This window comes from Ursus maritimus, unplaced genomic scaffold (assembly GCF_017311325.1).
Source record: "Ursus maritimus isolate PB19 unplaced genomic scaffold, ASM1731132v1 scaffold_1, whole genome shotgun sequence".
Classification (NCBI taxonomy): Eukaryota; Metazoa; Chordata; class Mammalia; order Carnivora; family Ursidae; genus Ursus; species Ursus maritimus.
In genome coordinates this window covers 29,666,026-29,681,593 of record NW_024423343.1, presented here as the reverse complement: position 1 = coordinate 29,681,593, position 15,568 = coordinate 29,666,026, and the positions used below count along the sequence as shown (strand labels likewise).

General features: G+C 42.9%; 1 protein-coding gene across 6 annotated transcripts in view; it reads left to right on the top strand.

Annotated features, from left to right (window-relative positions):
• The window catches only part of PARD3B (par-3 family cell polarity regulator beta), a 978,033-nt gene that overhangs the window by 895,743 nt on the left and 66,722 nt on the right, over positions 1-15,568 (top strand). Inside the window, exons 22-23 of one of the 6 annotated variants that reach the window (XM_040641735.1) lie at positions 3,414-3,508; positions 6,627-7,370. The exons of 4 other annotated variants lie outside the window; for them this stretch is intronic. In XM_040641735.1, coding sequence (XP_040497669.1) covers positions 3,414-3,508; positions 6,627-6,645 — 114 coding nt within the window. In that variant the 3' untranslated portion in view covers positions 6,646-7,370. Of the gene's footprint in view, positions 1-3,413; positions 3,509-6,626; positions 7,371-15,568 lie in introns of those variants that run through there. One more of the 6 variants, XM_040641743.1, reaches the window with a different exon arrangement.

The window sequence follows — 15,568 nt, the reverse complement described above, 5'->3', positions numbered from 1 at the left end:
GAAAGTTACCTTGAACAAATCAGTTCCCAGGATGGCATTCATTTCGTATTGATAAATATGCTTGAAACAAAGATAATGGAGCAGATAATTAAACCATCTATTTGGAAACACAAACACACACACACACTCACACACACACACTGCAGGGAGACAAGGAGCATTGGTTAGCACAAATTCTGTCAGTACATCCTACCGTCTTTCTCTAGGAGACTATCTGGCCTCTGACAGGAAAAAAATAGGAAAACATTTTGTCTACAGTAAGCCTTTTGATTCTGCAGTCAGTAAAGGACAAAAGAGCCCAGTTCTTATTTTTTTTTATATAGCTGGACAACAGTTTGGGGACGCTGGTAAAACAAGTCATTAGTGTTTCAGTTTTGGTTGGCTGCTGCCTACCAAGCTGTCTCCTCTGTGGTGATAACTGACCAGGGGAGTTAAAGGTAGGGCTACTCCGTTCTCTTCGGCCATAGAAAACCTTCTGGAGATCAGATCCTGCCTCGGCTTCAGTGCAGAAGGGCAGGTGCAGGACAAAGCCTTCATCACAGTGTGTTGCAGCCTCCACCTGTACCTCCTTCCTTCCACTTCCGGCGTCCCTTATGCTGTTCTTGTGGAGAAGAGATACTTGATACATGCTTGTTGACCCTGTCTCTCTCGGGAAAAGGAGGAGGATCAAGACGCATCCCGAAGCATCTTCGGAGTAACACAAGTTTCCATGGATATGAAGTCTGGTTCCCTCTACTATAGAGCGTAGGGTTCATCTCGCTACCTTTCTCAAGTTGCTGATGACTGCATGATGCCGTCAGAGATGGGTTGGTTGCTTTTGAGGAGAAATTCCTCATGGTCCACAGTGCACAGAGATTCTTACTTGGACCAAGTTCCTCATATAAACAGCCAGCTATGATCTGCAATGAGTGGTCTACACGGGTGATCCAGAAGTTGGGTTACATAGAAGTCCCATTAGCCCCCAGGATTATGCCATGAGTTAGTGTATGCCCACATTTTGTGTATCTACACTCACAATTATCTCCTTTGTGTAGTCTTCCCCAGCTGCTCCAACCACATCACTCTTTTTCTGTCGGGGCTTCTCGACCACTCTTGTCTGTACCAGGAAGTAAAACTTAATCACATCCTCCTGGTGCCATCACACAACCTAGTTGAGAGTTTCTGCATGTTTTAAGTCTACACTGTGCCCAGCCTGAGCGCTTTGCTGCCCTTAGACAAGTGTTTGCCAAATTGAAATCTTGATGGCCCAAATGGGTAAACTGAGGCACAGTCATCTAGTAATCTCTAAAGACAAAGTACACACCTTGTTGACACCTGTGTTCTCATCTCAGCCTCCTCTCTCTGTGTCAGAGATGACACAAACTTAAATATTCAACACGTTAACATAATGAGGAATGCCAACTAGTGGGTCATTGTCACATTTTCTTTTGCAAAGGAAGTTAATTTGGTTAGTGTCTTTTACAATGGTCCAAGTAGCTACCTGACATGCAGGCAATTATACCTATAAGGTGAGCTCCTCATTCAAGACTTTTTATAGATTAAATCAATGTATGTTCATGGATTTTAAAATAATAGATCTGGATATGGTGGCATGACCCCACTTGAGTGTTAAAAAAAAATTAACTTCCAACATATTTTAATGCAAATGTTACCTTCGTAAGTGGATGACCTGAAAAGAAAGTGTTTCCATAGTAACCTAAGGGAACACATAACCTGTTTATGATAACTTCTGCATGAAGAGAGCCAGGCATGGATAGGAGATATGCTTTGATGTCTGTTGGGAAAAAAAAAAATCACTGACAACATTGTGTGAGTGAGTGGTTGGAGGATTTCTCTTTATTTGTAGTTAATTTAGAAAATAAACTTTCATAATGAACTGCTGAAATCCACACTTGAAACAACCAGATGATCTGTCGGGATATTTTTTTAAATGTAATTTGCCATAAGTGACAACCGAGGCATCAGTTAAAGAGAAATAGATTAACGATCAGTTCTTACTTGAGGTCTTTCCCATTCTGTGCATTTCTTTTTCTCTTTCCTCTGTGTTCTTCCCTAGGAATCACTGAGGCCTTTCAAAGCTCTTAGATTTCTCTTTTTTTTTTCTTCTCATTTTTTACCTCAGAACATGTCATGTAGAAGCTGCCGTTCTGGAACTGAGAGTCTATATTGTGCAGATAGCACCAACAAGGAATATATTGATTATCCTTCACTTTCTCTACTGACATGGCCAGTTGAGTTGGTGGCTTTTTAGAGGTACCATTAGCTAGAGATGAGTTTGACATCCACAAGCCCTCTATGGTTATTTTCCCTTCTTCTTACAGATGTAACATTTGTTAAAGAAATCTTGTCCACAAGATTCTTTTCTTTCTTTCATTCCTTATTATTATTTTTTTCTTTGAGGGTCATTAACGTAGGGAACAGATGCATGCAGTTTTAAGGAGTATTTCTTTGAAGCGCCATTTTAGAGTCAGCTCACTGACAGGTCCGTGCCCATGGGCTCTGGTGTGGACTTGGGGCAGAGGCACTGCCTACAATTACCCATCTGGTATCCATCTGGTAGCATGAATGAAAGATAATACCAGATCACAGAGAAACTCTACCAACTGCCAACTTGGTATAAGCAGGCAAGGAAGGTGCCACCCAACAGCGCCGTGAAGAGTAAGAAATGTTGTCCGTAGGGTATGCACATTTCCAGTGCAAGATGCAAGAGAATGGCATGTGAGAGCATATGGAAAGAAATTGCTGTACGCATCTAACCTTACAGCTGCAACTTGTTAAATATTAAACCGAGTTCTCTGCCTCACATAAGTTGCTAGTGGAGTTTGGGAGAAAAGATATCCTAATATGCCTGAGATGTGTATTTTGCTACTCACACCCACCCACAGGAGGGTTAACGGGATTTGAGGACTTTGGGATGAGGCATAGATACCAGCATCATAAAGGCATTGATCTCATTCACGTGGAATGCCACTTTGCAGTAGACTGTTGGGTTGTCGCAAAAATAAGGATTTTGTGCTTGCTATAAAGTGGTTTAGACATGTTATCAGTTTATTACATTCTCCTTGTTTTTATATCCCCCTTTTCTGCTTTGTCTCCTTCCTTCCTGAATGGAGCATGCTCTGGTTTGTGCCATGGCTAAGTATTGAGACTCTGTTGCTAGAACCGTCAGAGATTTGCTGTCTTCATTTTTTTTATATATTAATTTTTTATTATGTTGTGTTAGTCACCATACAGTATATCCATAGTTTTTGATGTAATGTTCCATGATTCATTATTTGCGTATAACACCCAGTGCTCCATGCAATACGTGCCCTCCTTAATACCCATCACCGGCCTGACCCAATCCCTCCCCCCTCCCCCGAAGCCCTCAGTTTGTTTCCCAGAGCAAACAGAGATTTGCTGTCTTCATACAGCATCGTCCCCTCCGAGGAGCTCCAGATGGAAGCGCTGGTCCGAGATGGAAGGGCGTGCTTGCCTATGAGGCTAACCATCTGCAGGAGCCTTTCCGGTTTGTTTCCTCCACTTGCTCTGTAGTCTAGGTGCCTGGCTTGCCTCTGCATTCAGGCATGCTAGAGATGACCAAATAAAGTGAGATGTTAGAGTGAGCATTTAGCAGCATCGTGATCACCTAAGCATCAGTGCGCTCTCGTGGAGTCTTTTTTTGCACATCAAAAGGTTTGTCTTCATAGTAACATCTCATGTATGTATATATGGTACTTTATATACTGCCATATATTTTGAAAGACATTATCATAGATGTCTTTACATCTAAGCAATTTAATGAAGACAAGAACCCATTTTTACAGATGAGAAACCTAGGCTCAGAAAAGTTTCGTGATTGCTGACAATCAGATCATTAGCTTTGAACCCAGATCATATGACCCGAAGTTTGAAAGTCTTCCACCAGATTTAGGTAAGGGGTTTTTTGTTTGTTTTTGTTTTAATCTCTGAACTTCTCTTTCCTCCTTATGAAAGGAAACATTTAACTCCTTAAGGCAGTTTCCCAAAGAATAAGAGCTAGAGTCAAGATAGGGAATCATGGTGGCCCCAAAAGTCCCCACCCTGTGGGTGGCTAGAGGGATGGGAGCTGAGTTGACTTCCTTTCTTCCGTAATCTCCAACAAGATGTTTCCCATACTTCCACTGAGAGACAATGCAAAGAAAAATGTCTTCCTGGTTGGCCACTCTGAGAACCATGCTGGATGAAGTCGGGAAGAAAGAAAGGCTATAAGTCAGAGGCAAGAGTCATCTGGATAAGAGTCGTAAATTATAGAATGCAGGATCACTAGCAAAGTGCCAGGATGGAGGCCGGTGAAGGATGAGATGTCAAAGTAGAAGGGTTATGATCCAAAGGAGAGATTTCAGTATTGATGTTGACCATGACTGGCGTAAAAGAGTTTGCGGAAAAGCCAAAATGAACTCAAACCTGATTCCATGTGGAAGATTGCATAAATTGTGTATTCTGTGCAAGACGATATAATACTGTAAATTCCCTTGCTTTTCTTCTTCCAACTTATGGGACTCGAGTTCTTTTGCCGTAATTTATACTAATTAGTCTTTCCACTTAAATCAAGAGGGGAACTGCGAATGTAGCCGTCCCTTGTCTGCTCCTCATTAGAGACAATTAAGAGTTAGAAGAACAAAAACACATCACAGAAAAGATGAGAAAAGCCACCCAGAGAGAGAAACATGAGGCAGGAAATGATCCTATTGAGCTGGACAAAGAGGAACTGATAGCCTTCAAGATCCGTCGCTCGTCCAGCTAAGGTCTGCACAGGGTCTGAGGTAGCACCGCCTGGTCATGCCAGCCTCCCCTGCGGTCGTCTCATCTGCGTTTTTCATATCTCCTGTCATATTGCATTTATTAAGAAATGTTCTCGCTCTCTAAATCCAATTCATTAGTTTCCCTCCGTGGATAAGAGGTATGGCATTACTGATGAGAGAAAAATAAGTCTTAAGCTAATCAGCCCTGGTAAATTCCAGTCTTGCACATTATTGTCATGGAAGCTTTCTCCCAGAATTCAGAGCACAAAGACGCAGGAGAGGGACCGGGTGTGAGATGTCCTCACACCGCTCTCGGAGCCCTGCTGCTTATATCACTTTATACTTTCCCAAAAGGGGAAGGAGGGGAGATCAGGGAGCATTTAATTGCCTTATAAACTGATTGACAAATCGGTGATCTGATGCATATGGATGATCTTTTTCGTGAAATGGCTCAGAACCTGCTAACAGAGATCATCAGGAGCCATGATTTGCACGCCCTCCGCGGGGTTATTACGGAGAAGCGGAAGGATGGGTTGATTATTATCTTTCCTTCTTTCTGGTTTTTTTTTTTTCTTGAATGTTTTCTTCGCCTCCGGGGAAATGCGTTCTAGCAGCGTGAGCACCACTATTAATCAACACTTGTAGCAATAATCAGGGAGTGAAAAATGGTGACCAGAATCTGTGAATGCACTGGCATAACTGTCTTCTGAGTTTTCCTTTGTGATCATGCCTTGGCATTCTAACATGGATAATTTATACAAAATTAATGTTGGCACCTTCTGAGGTGCAAAGATTTATAGAAGCAGTGCTTGCTTCTTCATCCATTAAAAAAGAAAGAGAAATCGTTTCTGGTCATGATGAATAATATTTTAGAGCCTGTAAAAATATACTTGCTATCTTCATGTTTCTTTGTGTCGTGTTGAGCCAGTGCGTCCCTTCGCGTTTGAGCCTGGGTGTTGTGAAAGGCAAACTGTTGTAAGTTCTTGTTTCCAGTTTTCCCAGAACTTTCACCAGGAGGGGGTGTGAAAAATAATCAAGGATTCAAAAATACCTCAGGTCCCAAGATCCTTCTGAGAGCTGTCTGGTGTTATTGGAAATGCAGGGAGAGAGAGAGAGAGAGAAAAAACAGAAAAGGCTGAGTTACTGGGATGGCAAAATGCTGTTGCTAGCCACACCTGAGACAAAGTGGCTGTGGAAATAAGTGAGTTGGGGCTGGTGAGGACACTCTACGTGAGGGAGGCATTTTAAAATTCAGTTGCCGCTTTCATTCCACCAAGCTACCTTTCAGTTCTTCCCCTCCTCTGATCAGTAGGATGAATTCTGGCGTGTCAACACTTTGAGACTTACCCTGAAATTTCACTTCCTTGGGATTGGCTTGCCGGGAGCCTAAAGAAGGTCACGGAGGCGCAGGACCACATCTTAGAGAGTGATTGATAGACCAAGACTCATAGGAGCGTATGACACCAGCCCCTTGTCTGAGGATCGCTCCTGTCATTAAAATCAATGCAACTTAATTAAAGCAAATTACAGATAGATACATCTATAAATAAGATATTAAAGTGTGCTGCTGAATATGATAATTGCTGCATATTTAGCAATCAGTGTGTGTGTTCTGCTTTTGCCAGGAGGAATTCCTTTCAGTGGAATCAATGGAGCTTTATTAAAAACCATCCAAATTAGAGGGAGAAATGATGAGTGTTATAATAACACAAAATCACTGTTTCAACTTTCACTGCAAAGAAAGGAAAGCAAAATATGTCCATCCCTCTTTTTTCACTCAAGGAAAATATTAGACATATTCTCTTTAAGATGTGGATATTTTGAATTTATACATTTTAATTTTTGTATTCTCTTCTCCCAAAGGAAGGCGGAGGGAAAGTAACAATCATAAATAAAACAATTCAGCAGTGAGACTGAAGTGTGAGGAACATTCCAGTGCCTGGATATGCTGTTTTATACTTTGATGATGGAAGACAAATAAATGAAGTCCATACTCTAAACAGAGCTTTAAGTGGCTTATGTTATTCTCCTAGTCACTAGATCTTTGTGTGTGAAAGTTTTCATAGGTTAATTCAAAATAATGAATGTTGGAAATAAAACCCCACTTTCATCACCTTCCTGACTTGTCTCACTACTTTGCCCCTGTCACCTTTTATCATACATAAGAATTAAGCTTATGGCCAAGAGACTTTTTTTCAGGCTAACTTAAAAATATACATTTTAAAAAAGATCATTCGTCACCCAATTTAAAAATCAATAACAAAATATAACAGTTAATGAAATCACTCCCATGTGACCAGGATCATTCTCAAATTTAAGAAAATAAATAAGAAAATTATAAGAAGACAGAGATGTCAATGATGAATGTTAGAGACAAAAAAGGAATAGCTAGACAACCAGCCACTTCTACCAGACATCTAAAAGGCATTTATGAAGACTTCTTATACTGGGACGCTCTGCGCATTTATTGTTTGGAAAGAGAAGGAAAAAAGAAAAAAAAAGGAAAGAAAACAAAGAAAAAGGAAGGTAACAAGAGAAGAAATGAATGTGTAGAAAAGTGATTTTTAACTATTTCACTTAAGCAAGTATTGATTTTAAGATTTTATTTATTTATTGGAGAGAGAGCGAGCGCGTGTGAGCAAGCAGGGGAAGGAGCAGAGGGAGAGGGAGACGATCTCCAGCAGACTCCATGCTGAGTGCAGAGCCCGACATGGGGCTTGATCCCAGGACCCTGAGATCACGATCTGACCCAAAAACCAAGAATTGGACACTTAACCGACTGAGCCACGTAGGCACCCCGCAAATGTTGATTTACTGAATGTCTTCCAAGCACTGGTCTAGGCAATGAGGAGAGGAAACAAAGTCCCCGTTCTCATGGAACTTACATTTTTGAGGAGAAAGAGACAATAAGTAAGTGAAGAGTCAGTATCACGCCACGGTAACTTCTGCAAAGAAATATACGGCTGCGCTAAAGGGCTAGAACATGGAGCTGGGCGAAGTGTGCTGTCTGACGTGTGGCGGTCAGGGAAAGCTTCTTTGAAGAGGAGACACTTAAGCAGGGACACAAACAAAGTGCAGGACAAAAGCACGTGGCCATCTGGGGCAATGTGCGTAGGAAAGCCGTGAGCAACGTGCCGGGCCAGTGGGAGGAGCGGTGAGGAAGGCAGTGTGGCTAGAACTGTGGGAACAAGCTGGACGGGGAGGGAACACAGCAGAGAGGTAACTAGTTCAAAACTGCACGAATCTGTAGGAGCAAAATTATTAAGTCCGCTTCTTAACCGTCCTCCCTGATAACTGTTATTTCTGATTTTCTAAGATGCACATACAATGCATAATACCCTTGCTTAGAAAAGAGTATAAAGGGTTGGCGATGGGTGTGGCTTGCTCTGTTCTTTTTAAGGCCCAACTAGGGCAAATGATTTTCAGGAGAGATGACCCATGATTTCACTCCAGACTATCTATGCCAGAGGCCATTCCACAGACAGATTTGTTCATAATTGTGACACATGAATTTTCCACTCTGCGGAGGGTGCTTGCAGATGAGAATGGAGTTCCACCATATGCATTATTTCCTAGCTCCATGGCTAACATGCAGACATATCGCCCCCGTAATCACATTTGCTCTGCTTCCTTCTGATGTTACTTCAGGTGTGTAGTAGTGCAGCATGGGATGCAGCCACCTCTAAATTCCATGGGTGATGGAAAGAGGAAGTAGTCACAGCCATGGAGCATGCACATCACAGACATCTAAGCCCTGCCTTCCCTTTAACACGCATTCCGTTCTTATGTAACTGTCCCTCAGAATTGTCCCCCATCCACAGGTAGAGAAAGGGGCAGAGTCGTGGTCGAGGACTCCTTACTGCGGTACTTTTTCCATGCTTAAAGATGTCATAGGACAATTCAAAACTAAACTATCCTTTGAGATATGTACTAACAGTAGCTTGCAACTCAGTGATTGGATACACAACGCATGGCCAGTGTGGTTCATCGCAACCTGTAAGTGAATATTCTGTTCAAACTGAATACTAGCATTCCGGTCGTACAATACTACTACTATTATTGGGATATGTGCTGCATAAAAAGAAACATATTTGCTTCAGAAGTCTCTAAAAATACTGATACAGGACCTGATTTAATGGGTCTCTTGAATTCACAGTATTTAAAAGAACGAGAGATCGAAGACATTACCCAGTGAAAGGTTTCCCATCCCTAGAGATAGGTGAGTCCACTCCACCACCTCTACAATGACCTCTTTCGCACCACCAGGTAGCTCTGGCCACCCTTTCTTTGCTGGAACTCCTCAAGCAACAGCCAGGCTCCCACGTTTTAAGAATCCTTGATTCCCATGACTCAGAAATTAGCCATTAGAAACACTTGCCGCGTTGGGTCTTTCTCTGGGGTCCTTGCTGTAGAGAATTTTAGCCCAAATTGCACTTGCTGGTATGTTATCCCTTCTGATGGTACACACGTCCAACGGCGCTATCTTGTGTTTAACCACAAGAGGAGGTTGAGGAGCAATCAGGGTGAGTCTAATAAAAACTTGGCAGCAAGCCTAATGAAAATTGGAGTGGACCTAAAAACCTTTAATAAGATTGTTCTCTTTTTTGGAGGTTCTTGCAGTTTGTTTTTCATGAATATCTGGGCAATGGGGGATTTTTAAAGGCATTTACTCTGGGCAGGTACTTGAATTCCCATTGAGTAAGAAGGGCGAGGTAGAGTGAGTGTGGTGGCTGGTAACTGAGTTGTGCACCATTGAAAATGTTGCATGCTGAATTGGATTTTGAGTTTTTAAAGAAACGGCTTGGTTAACTTTTAAACCACATGCTCCTGTGTTTCCAGGAATGGCATGAGAAGGGCTCCATGCCTATTCTTTCCAAAGCATTGAGTTCTCCTGCTCCCACTCGCATTTTGCCACTCCTTGAGTTATGGTCTCTGGTCTCTGTCCCTAAGGACAGATGATTCTACTTATTCTTTGTTTGGATGGGTTGCTCCCAGTGGATGACCCTCAAATTGAAAATGATGTTTCCCCCGTGAACTTCCAAAGCTTAAATTCAGTGTTCCTCATATGGTCAGTAACTCAGTTGTGGATTGCTAGCATAATTTATGTACTTTTGCTGTCTGCAGAGTAAAAGTGAGTTTCTCATGGCCCTTGGGGAAGATGCTCAAAGAGACCCAGTCCCTAGACTATGTTGGACCAGTTGACAGAATCGGGAGATGAAACTCTCTCTACTTCCTTCCAAGTGACTTGGATTAATACTGGTGTTATTTTCCATACCAAAGTCCAATTATATGATGGAGGATTTTTAGTCATTGGACCCTTTGGATTTTAAATCCTCTCAGGTCAGTGCCCATGAGGATAGCCTTCAGTAGGAAGGACTCTGGGGCTTTGCACAGAAGGCAAATCTGATTTATAGATGGACATGGCATTACGTCTGTCACAAATACATTATGAATGGGCGTTATACATTTTCTAACATACAGATCAACCCCCCCCCTTGGGAAATTATCCTTCATCCTAATGGATTACACCACAGTAAGTTCCTTGTAAAATTCATCCTAAATTTTCACTTTCTTAATTTCATTAAATTGATGAGTCGAGATCCCTGTTTATCCTTTTGCCTACATCTGAGGGATGTTAGAAGAATTAGACTAAAGTTTATAAATCACCTCACAATTTATACTGAGGCCACAGAAACTGAGCCCACAGAAACAGTACAAAGCTGTCGTGGATAATAAATAGGTGCTGATTTCTGCTCAAACTTCATACTGTGCTGGGGCGCGAGAAGTACTCCCTCAATTAAGTAGATACACGTTTTTCTTCTGAAATATGGGAAGCCGTCTAAATGACCCTCAACTAGCATTTCAAGTGCTTAGCTGCCAACGCTGGAATTTTGTTGCTTTACCTAGAGAGAATCATGCCGAGTCTTGGTTTCTTTCTTTTTTTCTTTTTCTTTCTCCTGTCTGCTGACCTCCTGCTACATGATGCTTCCCTTCAGACTCTGCATCTTGGCCTCTCTGACAGAAAGGCACTAGGGCCTTCTCCCACAATGCAGCTGTAAACCTGGATCGTACTCACTAGGAAGAGCCACCGAAAGAGTGTGGTAGGACTTCTCACAGAATGATTGAGGTCAGCAGGTGAAGGTTGCCTCACTTCCTACCTGTGCACGGAGCCCCTTCTGCCCTGGGGAGGGACCCAGTAAGTCAGCAGGGGTACTGATACTTATATTTGGTCCAACAGTTCAATGATGTAATAAAATGCACACTTCGCGTCTGTACTGTTACATGCCTAAATCACAATGAAGGTTGTTTCTTGACTTCACTCCATGCAGTGGATTAATGTTCCCCATGAATCGGAGCACTGTATTCAGTTGTGAATAGCCTCTTGGGGTAGGCCAGCCAGGTTAATTCAAGTTTGTTTTCTCTGGTTAGTGTAGGATTATGTGTTTCTCTGCTTGCCTGTGTTACGTCTCACCTTCAAGATTACTTTTTTCATTTAAATCGTTCATTCTTTTAATCATCTAGCATGTACTGAGCATGAAACGTGCTGGACAACAAGTGTTAATAAATACCATTATAAAAGATCATGATAAGATAACACTCTCAGTAAGTATTTAAAAGATATACTCTAGGTTCTCAAAAAATAGGAGGTGAATAGTTCTGTCGGAAGAGTTTCCCAGGGTGGTGATGGGAAGGGCAGAGGAGGAGCTGAGCAGGACAAGAAAGTGAGCAGGAACGTGGGGGTCAGGAAAGGACCGATGGTTGGGAAGGTGTATGCAGGGTGAAGTGGCAGGGAATGGGGCTGCAGAGATGAGGGGGGGCAAGGAGGGTGACAACGATGATGACCACAGTGAAAGCTGTGGATGTCACGTTTGAGAATTTCAGCTTTATTCTAGGCGTTGAAGGGTTTCTGCGAATGCAGTAAGATGATTGTGTGTGTATGAGTCTGCATAAATCCATATCCTTATCTCTACATTACACATACATACACATGCATACATGTGTATACACAGACATATGAATGCATACATCATCTTTTAAATATGTCATATCATTCCAGCCATTCATCTTGTAAATAAAAAGCATGGAAAATAGGCTCTTTCATTAAAGTAAGAATTCTCTCCCTTCCCCTCCCCTCTCCCTCCCCCCCCCCATGCCTCTTCCCCTCCCTCCTTTCCTCTCTCTTTCTCTCTCTTCCCCTTCCTTGGCCCTTCCCTGTCTCTCTTTCTTCCTCCCTCCTTCCCTCTCTTCTCTCTCCCTCTCCCCTCACCCCCCCTTTTTTTTCTCTCTTCACTCTCTTTCCCAGGACTGTTTTTAGATCAGTATCACCGAAGAAGCTTCCATTGGCTTAGCCAGGGCTGGGCAGAGGTTCATAGAAATAAACTCTACAGGACACGAAAAAAATTCTCTGCAGGTGTTTTCCTTCCTAAAAGAAAGATCAGATCCCATGTAACTGCAGCAGCGTTGGCCACGACTCAGCTTTACTGAACATATGAGTACACTCTGTGCGCATGATACATTGTCGTTCACGTGCATCAGACCATTTAAGCCACACAACACCCATCCAAGGTAGGTACGATCATTCACCACGTTCATAAAGAAAACTGAGATTAATGAGGTGAGAAGCCCAGGCTCAGAAGTGACCTTGCTCAAGGTTACACAGCGGGCGGGTGATGAGAGCCCAGCCAGTCTCGTCTGGAGTAAGCGCTCCTCACCGCAGTGCCAGCCCCGGGTGTGGGCCAGAGACCGTGCCGTTCAGTGTCCGGTTAGGAACTCTGCACACGAGTCAGTTTCCAGTCAGGATGGAGGGACCCGGGGCTCTGTAGGAATGGTGGTGCCCTTTAGGCTCATCTGACCCTTGTGCATCCCTCTTTGAACAAACGAGCCTTACAAGGAATTTACAATACCTGCCTTTTTCCTGGTCAAGGAGTGGCATGGATGCATCAGATGATGTAGGAGCCCAGACTTTGATCATTGCAACATCCTTTGTGAGTATAGTATGTGGTGACATACCGTTCATCCTACATGCACATAGGAACTAGACAGTGAGCACATTTTAGAAATGACAGATAGTTTGCAAATTGGTATTGACCCCTTAGGGGTCAGCCTCTGGAATACGGCTGTGCACCCCCTGCCAGCTGCATGGTTGGGTGCCCATGCATCCAGGCCCCGAAGCCAGCCCGTGCTCGTGGCCCTGTCCTCGCCTGCATCCCCACCAGATTTTGCACCAAGTGGAAGCACAGCTGTTATAATCGATGACCAGCTGTTTTTTATTTTCACAATGGCTATTAAAACCCATGCACAAGCATTGTTTCTGTACTATCTCCTCAGGAACATAGGGACCTGGCTCGCAAGCTTTAATCATGTCACTGCACACAGCCTCCAAACCGGAAGCCACCTCCTCACCCCCCGGTCACTGTGCAGAGCACGTGCTTCCTGCTCAAGTGGCATCGGGAGATCCCCGCTGGGTGGACTTCACAGACGAGGCTGGCTGAGGTTAGATGTGACTCGGGTGAAGTTTTTTTCAAAGCATCTTAGGGCAGAGAAGAGCGAGGCTTTGATGCAGACTCACTATTTGCAAACCTGCTCAGGAACAGAGGGGAGACTCTCAGCACTGGTCTCCTTGTGCCCAAACTTCTTCATTCAAGTATCAGTACTCAGCTTAGAGGGTAAGTCCAGGACGGGGTTTCTAGAAGCCGTTAGCCACAGCTCTGGTGCCCCTCCCTGGTAGGGGAGACGGCTGCTGTGCCGTTATGCTACAGCCACTTCTTGGCTCATATGAGAAACTTGGGCTGATTTTTGTTGTTGTTGTTGCTCTCGGTATATTTGCATAATTTTATATCCTGAGCAGAGTTCTTGATTTTGCAACATCATAATAAAAAACAGTGTGAATTGGCAGGTTTAGGGGTATGATTTGCAGCTGGTCTATCACTTCCGCTTCTGGAAGCTTCAGCTTGAAGTATTATACAATTATCATATTTTACAGGACTTGAGCTTATATTTGCATCTGCTCATCTTTTGTTGTTGCTTTTTAAAAATTACTCTCTTTTAGCATTTTTGGGGGTAGATGGATTGCCCAATATACTCACTTTATGCACTTTTCTCTTCGTGGTATAAATTCGTATAGTTCAGTGCTATTGAAATCAAAGCACCAAGGTCTAATTGACATAATAACACGATGAGCTCTTTGGACAGTTTTTGGAGATTGAAAACAATGATGAAGCAAATGCAACCCAGGGTTACAGTAATATCTCTAACCATCCCCTTTTCACTCATTGCCATTATTTTGATTAAAAGGTCTATAGAAGCCACAGTGGTTGTTCAGGATGCAAAAATTATTGCAGAAACTTCCTCTATTAATGGAAATTATTAGAGGATGGGAATGGTACTCGAACAGCAAGAATGACATTAATTATGCGAAAAGCAATCATATCTGGCAGTTGGCAGGCAGGCATTATTCTTCAACACTCTTCCACGGGTTTGTGTCCAGCCAGCACTAGAAACCTAAAAGCTTTTTATTTGGCAAACTTTTCAGAGCACTTGGACTTCCAGCTTCTAGATAAAAGATAATTTGGAAGGGAATTTTGTTGGTGAAATTGAAGAATTCAGTAATGAGCTCTGTGTAGATGAATCAATGCCCAATTAAATGATTATATCAAATCCAACTTTAAATGTTGACTTTAAAAAACTCGCATTTTCAGGACTTTGAGAGCAAGACGCTATAGCTGCATCTCATCAGAGGAGTGCAATTGTATTGCCAGCCTGCTAAAGGTAGGGAGTGTCCTGAATGATCCAAGAGTTTGATTAATGGAGGGATACTTAGGACAGGAATTACCTGTATACTAAGAATTAGAACAGATTGCAATAGCCTAGCTTATTTTCATTCCATTGTTCCCTTTCTCTTTTGCAATGCTTCTCTGTTTCTCGGGGGTTTTATTTCTCTTTCCATCTACACCCCCTTTCGAGGCTCCCTTCTCTGTTCACCAGTGTTTTGACGTTCTCACTGCCTTCTACGGAATCTGTTTTTCTTATCTACTCCTACTTTTGCCTGTTCTTGTCCCCTCACAGCCATAAATGCTACCAATCGGAGCAACATTTGTTGCTTTATTCATTCACATGATAAGCATTTATAGAGCCCTTGATATGTTTAGGGCACCGACCTGACCCCAGCAAGCGTTACCGGAGCTACAGGAGCGAGCCTTCTGGCCCAGGCACCAAAGCACATGTTGAGGGCTATCAAATATCCAGCGGGATCGAGTCATTGAACATGTGTGAGAGGGATGAGATAAAGCTGAAAAGTTCGGTCGCTACAGGTTACTGAAAACTTTTATCTACTAGTTAATAGAAAATCATTAAATGGGGCACCTGGGTGGCTCAGTTGGTGAAGCGTCTGCCTTCGGCTTAGGTCATGATCCCAGGGTCCTGGGATGGAACCCCACGTTGGGCTCTCTGCTCAGCGGGGAGTCTGCTTCTCCTCCCCCACCCCCCACTTCTTTCTCTCTCTCTCTCTCAAATAAATAAATAAATCTTAAAAAAAAAAGAGTCATTAAATGGATGTGGGGGTTTGGTTTGGTTTTTCAAACCAGGTTTTGACACAAGAACATGGATTTTCAGAATGTCATCTGTTTAATTCTCTTTTTCTCCTCCCCTTGTCTTCATTCATCTTTCTGGAACTTGAACTCTGCTGATACAATAGTCAGTTACAGGCTAGTTTGGTTAATACACACTTCAGACTAATGTGTGTGACTGCAGCATGAGCAGTAGCGTGGGTCAGGTTACTCTGTGATTCCAGTGGGTGTTACACCCAG